This window comes from Oncorhynchus gorbuscha, linkage group LG26, assembly GCF_021184085.1.
Source record: "Oncorhynchus gorbuscha isolate QuinsamMale2020 ecotype Even-year linkage group LG26, OgorEven_v1.0, whole genome shotgun sequence".
In the NCBI taxonomy this organism is placed as follows: domain Eukaryota; kingdom Metazoa; phylum Chordata; class Actinopteri; order Salmoniformes; family Salmonidae; genus Oncorhynchus; species Oncorhynchus gorbuscha.
The window spans coordinates 5195439-5213759 of record NC_060198.1 but is presented as its reverse complement, the minus strand read 5'-3'; the positions used below and the strand labels follow the sequence as shown (position 1 = coordinate 5213759).

Here is an 18321-nt window from a genome sequence, read left to right as displayed (position 1 = left end):
GTGGGGTACATATGTGTAAACAGAATGCCTCAAAAACGGGGTCCCAGAGGCCACTCAACGATTGGCATGACCAAAACATGTGTCCCACAGTCACTGGACTCTGGTGACATCTCAAACACTTGGGGTCAACATTTGGGTATATTTTTGCCAATCTGCTATTTGAGTAATGGAGAATAAGAAAAACCTTAAACTGAATAAGCCCATGCCTTATGCAAAATTATGATGTGTGGATATGCTCAATACTGTGTTTCCATATATCATCGCGTAGCTCGCCACCCATGTCTTGCTTCCATGCAGATTTTGGATTTGCCAAGGAAGGCGGATTTATGTTCTGTATTATGTCCTATAATCTGGAGATTTTTCCCTTCAGATATGGGTTCAAATCTAAGCACCTGTCGACTGGATACTTAGTGGGCTCGAGGGGAAATGGAGGGAAATGTTTTTGGGCAAGAATTGCAGATATCTAAACAAGTGGGTATTGGGAATATTATGGTCAACCCTCAGAGTATCGAATGAGACCAAGGTGTTATCAACAAATAAACACCAGACTGTTCCTATGCCAGAACTGGAATGCCATGTCAATCTGTGACACTGGGAAGAGATGATTAGATGTTCACGGAGAGAAGCTGCTTCTCCCTCATCATACATGACAAATAGACCATCTAGGTTGATTCATGGCTTAAGGCTACTAAAGTGATTTGTTTGGTGGAAAGATTGTCAAATTTTCAATTGGTGTAGCAGTCTCTCTTTGTAGAGTTCAGGAATCGGAGAAGAGGCATATCTGTTGTCCACATCTAGAATGAGTTGAGATAGCTCCAATAAGAGGCATATCTGTTGTCCACATCTAGAATGAGTTGAGATAGCTCCAATAAGAGGCATATCTGTTGTCCACATCTAGAATGAGTTGAGATAGCTCCAATAAGAGGTATATATGTTGTCGACATCTAGAATGAGTTGAGATAGCTCCAATAAGAGGCATATATGTTGTCGACATCTAGAATGAGTTGAGATGGCTCCAATAAGAGGCATATATGTTGTCGACATCTAGAATGAGTTGAGATATAGAGTTGAGATGGCTCCAATAAGCGTTTTAAAGACTCCCACACAGCAGAGTGAGACACATCAGGGGTGCAGTTGATCTGTAAAAAGACATCAATGTGAGTTGATGTGTATTTTTTAAAGGCACTACAGGATAGTAGTAGTGGGTCAAGTCTCCATGCGCTTTGTGACACAGTACTGTCCGGAAAGCTGATATCTAGCTGGACAGGGCTACGGTCTGAGATAGGACAGGGCTATGGTCTGACATAAAGATGCTGCGATATTGGCTATTAGTTACAAAATGAAGAATTCTATTGTCCAGCAGGAAAAAGTCAATCCTAGAGTATGAGCTGTGGACTGGAGAATAAAAAAGGAGTACTGTTTAGTAGTGGGATAGCTCCTCCTCCATGGATCAGACAAATTATAGGATTCTAGAAATGAGTTGATTACTGCGCCTGATTTTGAAATTACATTGTTGGGCTTCGGTCTGGATCTGTCTAGACTTGGATGCATTACACAATTGAAATCTACGCCCAATATCAAATGATGAGTGTTAAGGTCAGGAAGTATTGCGATGAAGTCAGAGAAAAATGTTGCGTCATTTTTTATTTGACCTTTTTTTAACTAGGCAAGTCAGTTAAGAACAAATTCTTATTTTCAATGACAGCCTAGGAACAGTGGTTTAACTGCCTATTCAGGGGCAGAATGACAGATTTGTAACTTGTCAGCTCGGGGGTTTGAACTTGCAACCTTCGGGTTACTAGTCCAACGCTCTAACCACTAGGCTACCCTGCCGTCATCCCAATTAGGACGATAGAGGTTAGCCAGAATAACCTGTGTGCTAAACCATTTCCACATGACTATAATATATCTTCCATTAGTATCTGAAATGACTTTGGAGGAGACAAACAGGGTGCCTTTTCTGATAAGGATGGCTGCCCCTCTGGCCATAGCACCAAAGTTGGAGTGGAATATTTGGTCTACTTATCCTCTCTTTAGTTCATCATGGTCGCTGGACCGGAGATGGGTCTCTTGGAGAAAAACAACGTCCAGACTTAAGGACATAAGATGAGGATACGCTTCACCACCTGGTTAATTCCTCTCACGTCCCAGCTGATCAAGCATGTGGAGCCTAGAGTATGTTAAATAGGCATAGTCATAGTAATCAGAAATTAATGTTAGTACAATCACATGGCCAGTGTGCTGAAAAGTCAGAGTAATAAAATCATAAAGAAAAAACAGCTAAAACAACAAAATACCCAGAAGAAAACCTTGGACCCCTATGCTGGCCTTCCCCCTATGCTGGCCTTCCTGCTGTTGGAAGGCTGCATCTACCTCTCCTAGACCAGAGCAAAATGCTACCATGTTCAAATGAACCTCAGTAGAGCTCTATCCTGGGCCAAAATAATACAGTTACAACTAGGGAAGGGATTCTGGAGGGAACCACCAAAGTTATCTAAGGTATCTTATGCAATATGCATATTTTAAGGATAGTAAAACAATATGTAAAAAAGGAAGTATAGGTTTATGTTGCCCCCTCAACCCGATCCACTTGGGATGACTTAAAACATACATACATACATACATACATACATACATACATACATACATACATACATACATACATACATACATACATACATACATACATACATACATACATACATACATACATACATACATACATACATACATACATACATACATACATACATACATACATACATACATACATACATACATACATACAACTCTCAAAACATTTAATTAAATAAGTAAATAGAAGGGAAAAAAGTCAAATTCAACATTTGTATAAATGTAACACTCTGTTGAACATCCTAACAAGCCAGAACACCGAAAATTGACTGGAAAATGCATGGTAAATAATATCCGTGCTGCAGTGTTCGCTCGGCTATACAGGTCTACTCTTTTCTATCCATAGCTTCAAGCCTCACAGTAGAAATGTATCATCGCTGAATTCTGTGTGTGATGCTTACAGTTACAGCTTCAGGTCACCATGTCCCAATCATGCTTATTTGTTTTTTCCCCCCAGATTGCCTTTGCCATGTTTGGTGTCTATGTGCTGATTGATGACAAGAACGTTCTAGATGCCCAGAAGGTCTTTGTCTCCATGGCTCTCATCAACATTCTGAAGACCCCACTGAGCCAGCTACCCTTTGCCATGAGCACTACCATGCAGGTGAAATACAATGTCCAGTATTCAACAGACCAAACCAATGTATAAAGTTTTGTTCTGCTGTTCAAAAAAACATTTTTTTTTTAAAATTTTAGGCCATTGTCTCGCTGAAGCGCTTAGGGAAATACCTGTGTTCTGAGGAGCTGAAAGACGACAATGTAGCCAAGGCCCCTTTGAGTACCGGTAAGAACACCTACTGGTGCCATGTATGTTGACATACTTGACCTATAACTTTTAGCTCCAAGTGGAGCAAAGGGCTTTGTATCAGCCTATAGCAATGAATTTTAAAAAAAACACTCATAGCAACTCTTATCCAGTGGGAAGTGTGGTCTGCCTCTGCCTGTCGTAACCAATAAAAACAAGCCTCCGAAGATGTGTTGTTTACATCCATGGCATTCTATCCAGAACCCTTAATGGTAATGTTATGTTGTCACTTCCTGTGATCGAGGTCGACTGGGGAGACTGAGTAATGATAGGATGTTGCCATCCAGTGGTTGAACGTAAATTACTTCTAGACAGTCAGATGTATGATTCCGGATAAATAAAAGCAGTTTTCTTTGCCTGTAATCCGTCAACATTTCCTTAAGACGGCTCGTGAAAAGAACACACTGTAATTTTAGATCTCTTGTAATTATGTAGACTCTGCAATTTGACATGTCACTTAAAAGGACATTATATTTTTAACGTTGGGTAGTTGTTGGGTGCATAAACTGTTATGCCTGTATGCAGAGAGGAAATATTAGTGGATTTTTTTCAATGGTTCCTCTCTCCTCTCTTTCTATTTTCTTCTCAGATGGGGAAGGTGTGTTGATAGACAACGGAACGTTCAGTTGGACTAAAGAAGGTCCTCCATGCCTTAAAAGGTAAATCATAACAGTATTCCCATTTTCAACACGTTCTGAAATTTAAAGTTAAGAGACTCAACTTCACTCCTCTGTTTACAGGATTAATGTGCGTGTATCCCAGGGTTCACTGGTGGCGGTGGTGGGCCATGTGGGTAGCGGGAAGTCCTCCCTGCTGTCTGCCATGCTTGGAGAGACAGAGAAGAGGAGCGGCAGTGTGTCAATTAAGGTAAACAAGTTCTCTTAAAATAGGAAGCAACAGAAGTTGAATATATTGAATCTAAGGTTTTCAGTTTTCAATCTAAGGGTCTGATTTACACTCAATGTTCTTCTTCTTCAATGCTAATGTTCCTCTTTATTTTTCTGTCTCCACAGGGCTCAGTGGCCTATGTACCTCAGCAGGCCTGGATCCAGAATGCCACGGTTCAGGACAATGTTATGTTTGGTCGTGAGAAGCAGAAGACCTGGTACCAGCGGGTATTGGATGCCTGTGCTCTGCTGCCTGACCTGGAGATCCTGCCTGCTGGAGACTCCACAGAGATTGGGGAGAAGGTGTGAAAATAATCTTCTAGAATTCCACTTCCTTTCACTAGATGGTCAATCAAATGGTCTTCTAGAATGTTCTGGAATCTTGAGTCATGTCTTCTTCTTGATTCTTCTCCCTGACAGGGTCTGAACCTCTCGGGTGGTCAGAAGCAGAGGGTGAGCCTGGCAAGGGCTGTGTACAGGAAGGCTGACATCTATCTGCTGGATGACCCCCTGTCTGCTGTGGATGCTCATGTGGGGCAACACATCTTCGACAAAGTCATCGGACCCAAGGGAGTGCTAAGAGATAAGGTAAAACTATGACAAAAATATGATCTCTATTAACAGTCAGAGTGAAAATCAATATTAGAAGCTTACACGTAACCAACCGACTGTTCCTTGTGTGGTTTTGAGATGGAAAAGCATGATTTTGCAGATTCTTCAAATCAAATCCACCATTTGTATTAGGCTAGTTCCGCTGATTGTCTATTTTGATTAATCCTGCTCCTGTGGTTTGTGCTACCAGACCCGTGTCCTAGTAACCCATGGGATGAGCTTCCTGCCCCAGGCGGACCTCATCCTGGTGCTGGTGGACGGGGAGATCACAGAGAGTGGCTCCTACCAGGAGTTGCTGAGCCACCATGGGGCCTTTGCAGACTTCATCCATACCTTCGCCAGCAACGACCGTAAAGAGAGTGTCACAGAGACCGCCGCACAGAGGGGTAGGACCTCATTGTAATGAAATTTGGGATAAGTCATTATTGCCATTGATGAACAAACATTTGCTTCTCACCAACAAGCTATTCTCCATGTAAATTAACATTTTGTACCATTGCTGCAGGTGCCAGGAGGGCCAGCTCACGGCTGAGTGTTACAGACTTCATGCCATTCTCAAGAGATCTATCCCAAGAGCAGCTCATTGGGTAAGTGAATTTCCAGAGCACATTACATCATTTTTTCCTGATAACATCATGGTTCTAATTGATTCAATGGTATAATAAACGTCTATTGGAGAAAACGTCACATTTAGCATGCCAAGCATCTTAAAAATAAAAACCTAACTGAAACCCCTCTATGTTTTCTAGGGGAGACACCAACAGTACTAACCTGCAGGGTATGGAGCCCATGTCTGAGATAGACGAGGAGCAGGTTCCTGAGGACCTGGGAAAGCTGATGGAGGTTGACAAGGCGCGGACTGGGAGGGTGAGTCTAGAAGAAGAGCTGATTTTTGACTGCACCTCTTATGGTTAAAAATGGTTCAAACTAAATTAGAAAGTCTCCATAGCCATACAGGTTGTACCCATTTGAGTGCTCCAGTACATTGTTTCTTTAAAACAAACTGAGCTTCTTTCTCACCTTTCACATATTAACAGGTGTTTGTCAATTTCTAACAGCTGATTGCCTGTCTTTTTTACCACAGGTGAGGCTGGAGATGTACATGGAGTACTTCAAGACCATCGGCATGGCCTTCATCATCCCCATCGTCTTCCTGTACGCCTTCCAACAGGGGGCCTCGCTGGCCTACAACTACTGGCTGAGCCTGTGGGCCGACGAACCCATCGTCAACGGCACCCAGGTCGACACGGACATGAAGCTGGCCGTCTACGGGGCTCTGGGCTTCGCACAAGGTCAGTGGTGAATGCATTTTACTGAGAAAAGACACCAAAGATAAAAGTAGTTTTTTTTTACTTGGATGAAGAGAAACAGCATAGACTAGTTTATCTAGAATCCTTAATGGTGAAACAGCATAGACTAGTTTATCTAGAATCCTTGATGGTGAAACAGCATAGACTAGTTTATCTAGAATCCTTGATGGTGAAACAGCATAGACTAGTTTATCTAGAATCCTTGATGGTGAAACAGCATAGACTAGTTTAGCTAGAATCCTTGATGGTGAAACAGCATAGACTAGTTTAGCTAGAATCCTTAATGGTGAAACAGCCAGGTACGTTTGGGGCTATTACAACAACAAATGAGTTACTCCGAAGAATGAACACTGTTTTATTATTGCATGCACGACTGAACAGCAGAATATGTACTGCATTTTGTTTTACCATGCTGCTTGACACACCTTAACTCCGTTTCGCTCACAAAACACAAACAATAACAACAAAGGTGCTGGGGAGGACAGTGGTGCTGTGTCCCCGAATGTGGATTCCATCTTTAATCCCACTAATGTTTGTTTATTTGGATCTGTTATAACCCTCCATTGTACTCGTACTCCAAGAGTCCTTCTGAGAAATTGAGAGTTTCAGTATCTGATATAAACCACAGTTGCCAAACAGCAGGGATCCTAACAGCAGTTTATTTTATATTTCAGGAATCGCTATTTTCGGCACCACGGTGGCTATTTCGGTCGGAGGTATCATCGCGTCCCGGCACCTCCACATGGACCTCCTAAAGAACGTTCTCCACTCCCCCATGTCTTTCTTTGAGACCACCCCCAGTGGGAACCTCCTAAACCGTTTTGCCAAGGAGATCGACGCCATCGACTGCATGATCCCCGACGGCCTCAAGATGATGCTGGGCTACCTCTTCAAGCTGATGGAAGTCTGTATCATTGTCATGTTGGCTACACCTTTTGCGGCGGTCGTCATCCTGCCCCTCGCCATTCTCTATGCCTTCGTTCAGGTATGTTTCTAACCAACTGAGACACCGTTTTGTGGGAGAATAATAGTTTTAGACTCTTGAAAACCAAAATAGCGGATTTTGCAAGTTGTTGGTTTTACATGGTGATTTATTCCACCTGCTAACATAGTAGTGCTAAGTAATGGCAGGCTACATACTGTAAATCTACTAGAAATGCTGGAGTGGAAAACCCACTTCCACACATATACACCACCCCTTGGTACTTTCGGTTCATTAAAACGTAATGTTTTATTTTTATACAGAGTTTCTACGTGGCCACTTCCTGCCAGCTGCGGAGGCTGGAGTCGGTGAGCCGCTCGCCCATCTACACCCACTTCAACGAGACGGTGCAGGGAGCCAGTGTCATACGGGCCTTCGGAGAACAGCACCGCTTCATTGTGCAGGCTAACAAGAGGGTCGACTTCAACCAGACCTCCTACTTTCCCCGCTTTGTGGCCACCAGGTTAGGTTTGATAGAAACAACACATTCACCTTGAAGTACATGCTCTGATAAAATAAAATATCCAATTTATGTGGTGACTGGTGTATATTGTTCCGTTTTCAGATTTTTTCAAATAAAGCCTGGAATAAAATAAAAAGGGCGACCTATAATTAAATTACACAAATATTTAGCTCCAGACATAGACCTATAGCAAAGTGCACATATGCATATTGATTGTGTTGTAGGCCTATATCTCTCACACTTCAATCAGACTGGTTTTAAATGACTTCTGTGAAATGTTTCTGTATTTCTTTATCTGCATTTCTTTCTGCACTACTCTAGGGTTATTATTATTGCTTGGATAACCTTATCTCTATTATGTATTGATTTATTTTTAATTCTTAATGCGGTACGTACTGCGCAGAACACCTGAAGGATTGTAATGTTTGTTTATGTGTCAATTAATCCCGTAAGGGATGGGTTGCCAACTGGCGATTTGACACAATCAAAACACCTCCATGATGAATGATGGAGGCTAAAACTTTCACCGCAACTAATCGGGCTTTCTTCTCCTGATATCCGCAGGTGGTTGGCAGTTAATCTTGAGTTTGTCGGTAACGGTGTGGTTTTAGCCGCAGCTATTCTCTCAGTGATGGGGAAAGACACCCTGAGCCCTGGCATTGTTGGTTTGGCTGTGTCACACTCCCTCCAGGTAAGATATTACTCCCTATACCGTAGTCATTAAAGGTAAATGACCCATTTAGCAACAAAGAAGAATAGTCATTTTAATATTTTGTACCGGGCTACAATCACACAAAACGCATTACAGGCAATGCCTTTTATTGCATCAGAAAGTGTGTGGTTTACCAAACTGAAAAAAAGCAGAAGAATATCCTATCTACGTGCTGCACAATCCTAACTGCATATTACCTCAAATGAGAGGGCTCTGTTTTAATTTGAACCTCGTGTTGTGCAGGTGACTGGCATTCTGAGCTGGATTGTGAGATCATGGACAGACGTAGAGAACAACATTGTGTCTGTTGAGAGGGTGAAGGAGTATGCTGACACTGCAAAAGAGGTAAGCATCTACATACCTTCTCTGTTAGCTACCCTCAATGAAATTAGCTGTTATACAAGTAATATGCATGACATGAGTCACGATATTAACATTGTTATGTCATTAAGTTATGTCGGCAGTTACTGTTTCATGAATGTTATTCATTCTCTTTTTTTAGGTTTACAGTAACTGAAGTGTTGCCAAACTAACCATTTTCTAGCCAGGTTTACAGTAACTGAAGTGTTGTCAAACTAACCATTCTTTAGTCAGGTTTACAGTAACTGGAGTGTTGCTAAACTAACAATTTTCTAGAAAGGTTTACAGTAACTGAAGTGTTGTGAAACTAACCTGTTTAGATCTATAGATATAGAGAGACAGATCCATTTAATCTTAACTGTTCTCTATACTCACCAGGCTGTGTGGACTGTGGAGGGCAGTTCCCTGCCTCTGGCCTGGCCTCAGACTGGCACTATAGAGTTCCAAGACTATGGACTGCAGTACCGCAAGGGCCTGGACTGGGCACTGAAAGGCATCACCCTGAAAATCCAGGAGAGAGAAAAGGTCAGTACAATCTAGAATGAGGTAGCCTTCTACAGTACCCATAATGCTTTGTTTATGATATTCAGATTCGTCTGAGGCAACATACTCCTTTTACAGTTTTATCATACTTAGGACCAGGGGTATTTTCCCAGCCATGTTACCTGACCAGTAAAAACTATTTGATCCTATCTAACGAAGGGTCTCATTTGTCATTCTTAGGTTGGCATTGTGGGCAGAACCGGAGCTGGAAAGTCTTCCCTTGCTCTGGGGATCTTCAGAATCCTAGAGGCAGCCAAGGGAGCGATCTACATCGATGGAGTCAACATCGCAGAGATCGGACTCCACGACCTCAGATCCCGCATTACCATCATCCCACAGGTACTACAGTTATTGATTTTATTTGATAATCTCCCAAAATGTCTTACTACAGTGATGGTAACTGACTTTTGCTTCTTCCTCCAACAGGACCCTGTGTTGTTCTCCGGCTCTCTGCGTATGAACCTTGACCCCTTTGACACGTATACTGACGAGGAAATATGGAGTTCGCTAGAGCTTGCTCACCTCAAGAACTTTGTGTCCAACCTGCCTGACAAACTGAATTATGAGTGCTCGGAGGGAGGAGAGAACCTCAGGTACGGACAATTGATATATTTGACCAAATAACATAATAGTATATATAAATATATGCCATTTAGCAGACGCTTTTATCCAAAGAAACTTAGTCATGCGTGCCTACATTTGAGGCATGCATATCTGTCACGCCTGCTCCCCCCCCCCCCCCCCCCCCCCGGTGCTCGAGGTAATCACTTTGTTGATTACCCCCCTGTATATCAGTCTGGTCCTCGGTTGTGTTCCGTGTCCACATTGTGCCTGTTATGTTAATGTCCGTCAGCTAATAAACCTTCACTCCCCGTACCTGCTTCTCATCTCCTGCGTCAATCCCGTAACAATATGTAACGCGTATCAACTGAGCTACAAAGAACCACTAAAGACCAAACACAAAGCATATAGGCTAGGGCTGGTGTCCTGCATCCAGATTAAGCCTATTCCTGGACTAAAAATGATATTGAGCATTATTTTTGCTTCATCTGGTCTACTATATCTGGTTCTATCATCTGTCAACCTCTATATTCTGTGCTTTGGTGCTCAAAAGTTTAAGTATCAATATTCAACCTTCCTTCATTTGTCTCCTTCTCTAGTCTGGGTCAGCGCCAGCTGGTCTGCCTGGCCCGCGCTCTCCTCCGTAAGACCAAGATCCTGGTTCTGGACGAGGCCACGGCCGCTGTGGACCTGGAGACAGACACCCTGATCCAGTCAACCATCAGACAACAGTTTGAGGACTGCACTGTGCTCACCATCGCCCACCGCCTCAACACCATCATGGACTATACCAGGTAAGGCTCTCTGCTATACTTTTTGCCCAGCGCCAGGTGTCTCAAGTTTGGGATGTGCATATCAATTCCTTTCCTACACCTAGTAGCTGCTACGCCCCAGTCAAATGATGTCGCAACATCTCAAAATCAATGGTTCAGTCACAGAATTTTACACTTCTTCTCACTCTTCCTTTCACAGAGTGATAGTGATGGACAAAGGCCACATCTCGGAGATGGACTCCCCAACCAACCTCATCTCAAACAGGGGACAGTTCTACCGTATGTGCCGAGAGGCTGGGCTAGTCTAAAAGCTACTCAGCTCCGAGGTGGCTCTGTCCAGGGGAAATTCTGATGGCCCTGGTTCTTCCAAACCAACACATGGAGAATCGGCCATTCCTAGCTCCACGATCCAGGCAGTTCAAACTCTTCCTGAGAGCAATGCTTTTAGAACGACCCGGAACTGAAGTCGGTGTAAACCAAAGATGACTCAGAAGCGAAGCTGATGATGATTTAGTGAACAGTATGTGCTCTCTGGTCACAATAAAGACATGTAACCTACTCACACTTAAACTGGTGCTTGGAAGGGGAGAGAGACATCAAGCCCTGATCTCAAAGACTGTAATTTATGAAGCTATTATTGGACGCAGATGGGTTGTTGCTAGGCAAACATTTTAAATATTGTATATAGGCTGTGCCAATGAAACTTATGGAGATGAAAGTCAGATTGAGTGCAAAATCCAAAGGACTTTGGTTCTGTCTCTGAATGTGAACCAAATTATTTTTGTAGATCTGCTACATTTTATGAAGTATCTTTTTGAAGAACACCTGGGTACCTCAACTATTTTGTTCATATCAGTGATGGTAACTAACATTTGGTTCTTCCTCCAACAGAACCCCATGTTATCACCTCATCAGACAGGAAAAAAAACAGTTTATAATGAATTGATATCTATTCTCATACCATCCAACCACAGGGTAAGTCTAGAGAAAGTGGAGCAATATTCTCTGACCGAACACTAGCCTTAAAGGGCTGACCCTGTAAAACCCAGAAAACACAAAACTTTTCACAGTCATCAATCTAAAATTGAACCCTATTCCACAGAATATAGTGCACTTTCTTAGGTTTTGTACTATATAGGGAATAGGGCGCCATTTCAGACGCACTCAGTCTGATTCCTACCCAGCCATTTCAGTGTTTTATGAGTCTGGTCAAGAAAACACTGCAGTGAGCCAAGGTGCTTAGCTAGCCTAGCGTCCAACTGTTCTGCGGTATTTCTTTATTTCAGTCTTAGTAAACACAAAACGGACAATAGAATCTGTATGGTTGGGTATGTAGGCCTTAAAAACCTGGACGTTCAACTGTTACAGTGGTGACGGGAAACCCTACAGGAATGAAGAGAACGCCTTTTCAAAACAATGGACCACATGTGTTTAAAAAAAAAAGTGTTTCTCCACTTTACATCTGCCAGTCGTTCCATCTACACACAGACACGCGTGTATGAACACACACACCCTAATTCTCAAAGCTATGGATGTGACACACGTGTAAGCACGCACAGACCACCTAATTCTCAAAGGTATGAGTGACATATTGAGGTAACAGACTCTCATCACATACCATTCAATGTCAGTGTTATTGTTGTTATTCCTTTGGTTCCAGTTATTACTGGCTGTAAATAGACATTCCTTCCTGTTTATATCTATAACATGGACTTTTCCAAAAGAAGGAGGATCTTAATATTTTTGTCTTACTGGTTTAGACAATATGCTAAGAAGAAACTACAATATTTGTGATATAATGAACATGTAAGTTGCCTTAAAATTCTGAGAGATTGTATTATATTTATACTTTTTGTATTCAATCTGTTCATTTTTTGATTGAAAATGTTACTGTGCAATAATTCATGCTGGAAATAATAAAACTGTTTTGAAAATAATGTTTTTGTGAGTCTCATCTGTCAAACCTTATACAATTATGCCTCTATGCCTTATATAAGTATGAGTCAAGCATGACTGCAGGCAGTTGGGTAATGTAATGACTGTAATATAAATGGGATCACATTTTCCAAAGCCTGTCATTGACAGGGTGTGCAGACCACAGGAGGCTGCTGAGGGGAGGACAGCTTATAACAATGGCCAGAACAGAGCAAATGGAATGTGTTTGATGTATTTGATATCATTCCAACTCCACTCCAGCCTTTACCACGATCCCGTCCTCCCCAATTAAGTTGCCACCAACCTCCTGCATGCAGACATTAGGCATAATTTGCTTACAGTAAAGGCACTAGTCACCACAGCCAAAGTCATCAAATCTACTTAAAATGTGATTTTAAACCTAACCTTAATCACACTGTTAACATCATGCCTATATCTGACCTTCTGTTAAGAACAAAAAGCTCATTTTTGTTTTCATAAATGTTTACGACATAGACCACTTTGACTTTGTCGCTGTGGGAACAAGTGGGAAACGTCATGCCCAGGCAAGTAACCCAGTTAGACCACTAGGTGGGAGCAAAAGTTAACTTGTGCAGCTAACAGTTTACCCTTTGAACTCGGTGAGGGACACGAACGCCATTTGTTTATACCTGTTGCAATGGCGACCATAACGGAACTGAAATGCGGTAAGCATTGTCCTTTCTTTCACTTTAAAGTATATATTACATGTATTAAAACGGAAGCGAACTGTGCAACTATTTCATAGTTCGTGCAACGCACAGTGTAAGACGACAGTAGGTAGCGCTAGCTAGCTAGCTATCAACGTTTGCCTGGCTATCGTACAGCACAACACACCTTAAGTCTACGTTACCAATATGTCCCCACAAGTTGCAGAGGTTTTTAAGATACCATTTTCAACAGCTTATCTTCTCTCCCAGCTCTGAGAGAGAGCCTGGAGTCTCGAGGTGTGTTGGGTCAGCTGAAGGCTCGGATCAGAGCTGAGGTGTTCAATGCGCTCGACGATCAGAGCGAGCCGCGTCCTGTGCTGTCGCACGACAACCTTCTAATCAACGAGCTCATCCGCGAGTACCTGGAATTCAACAAGTATCGATACACAGCGTCTGTGTTGACAGCAGGTGAATAGTATGCATTCAATTCAACCATATGACAATCAATTTCAGAACTGAATATAAGTGTCATTGGTAGGTTCACCGTTATTCAATTGCAAGTTGGATTTTATGACCTTATCAAATCAATGTTTTTTCAGAATCAGGTCAACCTGAGGTACCACTTGACAGACAGTTCATGGCGAATGAGCTGAAAGTGGTGGAAGACCCCAGTTCCAGATCTGTGTAAGTTTATCTAGAAATAATTCATAAAAGGCCACAGGAAACTGATTCCAGACCTGAAAGACTTATCCTATCCTGATCGAAAACTGTAAATACTACTATTAGGCCTAGTAAAGACATACAGTTGAAGTCGGAAGTTTACATACACTTGTGCCAAGTACATTTAAACTTAGTTTTTTTTTCACTTTTTCAATTCCTGACATTTAATCCTAGTAAAAATTCCCTGTCTTAGGTCAGTTAGGATCACAACTTTATTTTAAGAATGTATAATGTCAGAATAATAGTAGAGTGATTTATTTCAGCTTTTATTTCAATCCTCACATTCCCAGTGGGTCAGAAGTTTACATACATTCAATTAGTATTTGGTAGCATTGCCTTTAAATTGTTTAACTTGGGTCAAACGTTCCAGGTAGCCTTCCACAAGCTTCCCACAATAATTTTGGCCCATTCCTCCTGACAGAGCTGGTGTAACTGAGTCAGGTTTGTAGGCCTCCTTGCTCGCACATGCTTTTTTCAGTTCTTCCCACAAAATTTCTATAGGATTGAGGTCAGGGCTTTGTGATGGCCACTCCAATACCTTGACTTTGTTGTCCTTAAGCCATTTTGCCACAACTTTGGAAGTATGCTTGGGTTCATTGTCCATTTGCGACCAAGCTTTAACTTCCTGGCTGATGTCTTGAGATGTTGCTTCAATATATTAACATATAATTGTCCGTCCTCATGATGCCATCTATTTTGTGAAGTGCACCAGTCCCTCCTGTAGCAAAGCACCCCCACAACATGATGCTGCCACCCCCGTGCTTGACGGTTGGGATGGTGTTCTTCAGCTTGCGAGCGTCCCCCTTTTTCCTCCAAACATAACAATGGTTATTATGGCCAAACATCTCTATTGTTGTTTCATCAGGCCAGAGGACATTTCTCCAAAAAGTACGATCTTTGTCCCCATGTGCAGTTGCAAACTGTAGTCTGGCTTTTTTATGGCGAAACAGTGGCTTCCTTGCTGAGCGGCCTTTCAGGTTATGTCGATAAAGGACTTGTTTTACTGTGGATATAGATACTTTTGTACCTGTTTGCTCCAGAATCTTCACACGGTCCTTTGCTGTTGTTCTGGGATTGATTTGCACTTTTCACACCAAAGTACGTTCATCTCTAGGAGACAGAATGCGTCTCCTTGAGCGGTATGACAGCTGCGTGCTCCCATGGTGTTTATACTTGCGTACTATTGTTTGTACAGATGCACATGGTACCTTCAGGCATTTGGAAATTGCTCCCAAGGATGAACCAGACTTGTGGAGGTCTACCATTTTTTTCTGAGGTCTTGGCTGATTTCTGTTGATTTTCCCATTATGTCAAGCAAAGAGGCACAGAGTTTGAAGGTAGGCCTTGAAATACATCCACAGGTACTATTCCAATTGTGTCAAATTATGTCAATTAGCCTATCAGAAGCTTCTAAAGCCATGACATAATTTTCTGAGCTGTTTAAAGGCACAGTCAACTTAGTGTATGTAAACATCTGACTCACTGGAATTGTGATACAGTGAATTATAAGTGAAATAATATGTCTGTAAACAATCGTTGGAAAAATTACTTGTGTCATGCACAAAGTAGATGTCCTAACAGACTTGCCAAAACTATAGTTGGTTAACAAACATTTTGTGGAGTGGTTGAAAAACGAGTTTTAATGACTCCAACCTAATACCCTGACTACACCGATCGCGTCGCGTCCGCGGCAAAATAAATGTAGGAATCTGTTATTCAATTATTTCACCACACTGCTCGTGCAAGTCAACGAGCGTCTGCGTTGCAAAGGGCTAAAATAGAAGTCATTCCTATTTCTGACGCAGATCGCTCTGCAAGTCCTGCCTCTCCCATCTCCTCATTTGGTTTATAGAAGCAGGTACCCACGTGCCATCTCCTCATTGGTTATACCCACCTTTGTGACTGAAAGACGAACTTTGTTGCCAGTCGTCGTGGTAATACTATGAAAGTTTAGATGCCAATCACAATGACCTCCGTCATTGCCAACAAAGTATTGAGAAAACTTTTGTTATTGACCAAATACTTATTTTCCACCATCATTTGCAAATTAATTCATTAAAAATCCTACAATGTGATTTTCTGGATTTTCTTTCTAATTTTGTCGGTCATAGTTGAAGTGTACCTATGATGAAAATTACAGGCCTCTCTCATCTTTTTAAGTGGGATAACTTGCACAATTGGTGGCTGACTAAATACTTTTTTTGCCCCACTGTATGTAAACTTCCGACTTCAACTGTACGTATTGTGTGTTTTCAGGCCTCTACTGTACGGCTTGCTATCCCACTTCCTAAGCAGCAGTGGAGACAGTGGAGGGAAGCTGTTTCTCAGGGGCTCAGCACCTGCTACTATGACCAGAGACCCTAACACACTCCCTGGTCCTGAGTCTTAACACGGGTGTGTCCTGTCTGTCATTCCAGATTGCACTGGGACTAGGGGTGTTGAGTGATTTTATTATTTTCTATATTACAAAAATTGCAGTTGATGTCAAGAAAGCCTTAGTAGTGTGTGTTAATGTTGCCAAAACAGGTTCAAACCAACAGGTCTGAATTTCATTTCATTTGGCCAATTGTTTGTTCCCTGAGACTCTGTAAATGTAGTCTGTTCTTCACTACTGCTATGTCTGCATAGCTGTACATACTGTAGTAAGCGGTTGATGTGCCAATTGCTCATGAAGATGTATCTCAAATAAATTGTTGTTTTAATACATTTTTACTTTAATAAAGCATTTTTAGCATACATGTAATTATTCTATTTTAGGGCTAGGCTACACATGTTGATTTTGTTGATGTGGATCTATTGGTAATCATTTCTACTTTGTTATTAGGTCTAATGTTATAGCCAATGGGTTTATCCCTTTATAATTGTTTTATGTTTCAACACACAGTGGCTGTAGTAGCACAAAATAATTCTGCCTGGAAACCAGTACATGTATTGTATACAGTATTCAGGCATTTTTACAGTGTATCTTCACTCCCACATTCTCATAAAACTCCATGATAAACACCTTCCACTGAAGAAGTGCAATAAACTGTCTCGAATATCTTGTGGTCACGACAAACAAAACCTACATTTATGAAGTCAGTATAGAATGTTTATACAAGTGTTATCTCATGGTCTTAGCATATAGATAGGCATGTACTGTAGATCATAACATATAAATATGCTGTAGCTCACATGTAAAGAAAGACCTAGGCCTGCCTGCTGTCACATCTATCCTGTGTGTCCCAAATGACACCCTATTCCCTTTATAGTGCACTACTTTTGACCAGGGCCTATAGGGATTCTTTATCACTATTATAGGGAATAGGGTTCCGTTTGGGACATAGCAGGCAGGCCTATGGGCTATCACGTTTCTCATGTAATCTAACTAGTCTAGTGCATAAAACTCCTTTACAAGACCTGATTTCTCTCACTTGATAAATGGCTGCTATAAATTCTATCTCTAAGGCCAGATGACCATACACTCTTCGGGGAAAAAAAGGTGCTCTCTTGAAAGTTTTATACCTGGAATTTAAAAAGGGTTCTCCTATGGGGACAGCCGAAGAACCCTCTTGGAACCCTTTTTTTCCACGTTTACAGTCAGCCCAGTACTGTTGCTGTATAAGGAAAGATTTGAGCAATGCTCTTCCAGTGCTGCCAAAATCTAAAAGGTTGAAGTTGTCTTGGAACAATGTCCCCTGTGGACTTCTGTTGATTTATCTACATAGTCTACCTCTCTGATGTTAGGAAAGTTATGATGGAGATTTCAAACAACTGATAACAGTGTAGTGGATGCAGATTCAGAGACACTTTAGCCCAGAATCTGCATGGATTCACCCTTTTAGTATTACATCTCTTGAAATTGACATATTGTTGACAAGCCAAGTAGACATAGCCCTTTACTATGCAACTCCTATCTGCTTTCACATTTCCACAAGTAGGTCTATTTTATTTATTTATTTTACCATTATTTTACCAGGTAAGTTGACTGAGAACACTATTCTATTAATAGAATTACCACAGAGATTAGCTTTTTTTCAACCAAAATTACCACCTCCTTTATATAATTTTATAAAATACTCACTAATCTATCCATTTATCTAAATTATAAAATGGGAAACGTCCACTTCTCCCTCTCAACTAAATTATTTCTGAGACATATCCATTACATACCAGTTGAATGAAAAACAATATTTCTACTAATCCCTATATATACCTAAACCAGGATTCCACAACTGGCAGTGAATATATTTGGCCACCCAAGACTATAAAAACACCAGCAAATCAGTTCCAAGTGACTTTCATTTTGGAAATCTGTTCCAAAGTATTCCCACGCATGATCGAGAGATACAATGAGTATACCAAACATGAAGAACA

At 41.6% G+C, this 18321-nt stretch overlaps 2 protein-coding genes and 1 long non-coding RNA gene across 7 annotated transcripts in view; 2 read left to right on the top strand and 1 right to left on the bottom strand.

The window, feature by feature from the left end:
- LOC124015397 (multidrug resistance-associated protein 1-like) overlaps positions 1 to 12573 on the top strand; it is a 33697-nt gene extending 21124 nt beyond the window's left edge. For all 3 annotated transcript variants that reach the window (XM_046330559.1, XM_046330560.1, XM_046330558.1), the window contains 19 exons: positions 3092 to 3238; positions 3331 to 3418; positions 4029 to 4098; positions 4180 to 4306; positions 4453 to 4629; positions 4747 to 4914; positions 5129 to 5324; positions 5444 to 5525; positions 5688 to 5805; positions 6023 to 6230; positions 6923 to 7233; positions 7494 to 7693; positions 8258 to 8384; positions 8649 to 8750; positions 9144 to 9290; positions 9489 to 9647; positions 9735 to 9901; positions 10469 to 10663; positions 10842 to 12573. In XM_046330559.1, the coding sequence (XP_046186515.1) occupies positions 3092 to 3238; positions 3331 to 3418; positions 4029 to 4098; positions 4180 to 4306; positions 4453 to 4629; positions 4747 to 4914; positions 5129 to 5324; positions 5444 to 5525; positions 5688 to 5805; positions 6023 to 6230; positions 6923 to 7233; positions 7494 to 7693; positions 8258 to 8384; positions 8649 to 8750; positions 9144 to 9290; positions 9489 to 9647; positions 9735 to 9901; positions 10469 to 10663; positions 10842 to 10950 (2898 nt within the window). In that variant the 3' untranslated portion in view covers positions 10951 to 12573. The remainder of the gene's footprint in view (positions 1 to 3091; positions 3239 to 3330; positions 3419 to 4028; positions 4099 to 4179; positions 4307 to 4452; positions 4630 to 4746; positions 4915 to 5128; positions 5325 to 5443; positions 5526 to 5687; positions 5806 to 6022; positions 6231 to 6922; positions 7234 to 7493; positions 7694 to 8257; positions 8385 to 8648; positions 8751 to 9143; positions 9291 to 9488; positions 9648 to 9734; positions 9902 to 10468; positions 10664 to 10841) is intronic.
- LOC124015400 lies at positions 1106 to 13707 on the bottom strand. 2 transcript variants are annotated; one of them, XR_006835144.1, is made up of 3 exons: positions 13433 to 13707; positions 9141 to 9266; positions 1106 to 2170 (listed from the first exon to the last, which is right to left on the bottom strand). It is a non-coding gene; the product is annotated as an uncharacterized LOC124015400 (long non-coding RNA). The 2 variants fall into 2 exon arrangements; XR_006835143.1 differs by having other exon boundaries at positions 13487 to 13707.
- On the top strand, positions 13124 to 16701 carry LOC124015398 (centrosomal protein 20-like). Of its 2 annotated transcripts, none has more exons than XM_046330562.1 (4): positions 13124 to 13263; positions 13499 to 13713; positions 13845 to 13929; positions 16222 to 16701. In XM_046330562.1, exons 1-4 carry the CDS (start codon positions 13259 to 13261, stop codon positions 16352 to 16354), a joined length of 438 nt encoding a protein of 145 aa, XP_046186518.1. In that variant the 5' UTR covers positions 13124 to 13258; the 3' UTR covers positions 16355 to 16701. The 2 variants fall into 2 exon arrangements, with proteins under 2 accessions (XP_046186518.1, XP_046186517.1); XM_046330561.1 differs by having other exon boundaries at positions 13129 to 13263; positions 13516 to 13713.
- Positions 16702 to 18321: the final 1620 nt, after the last annotated feature.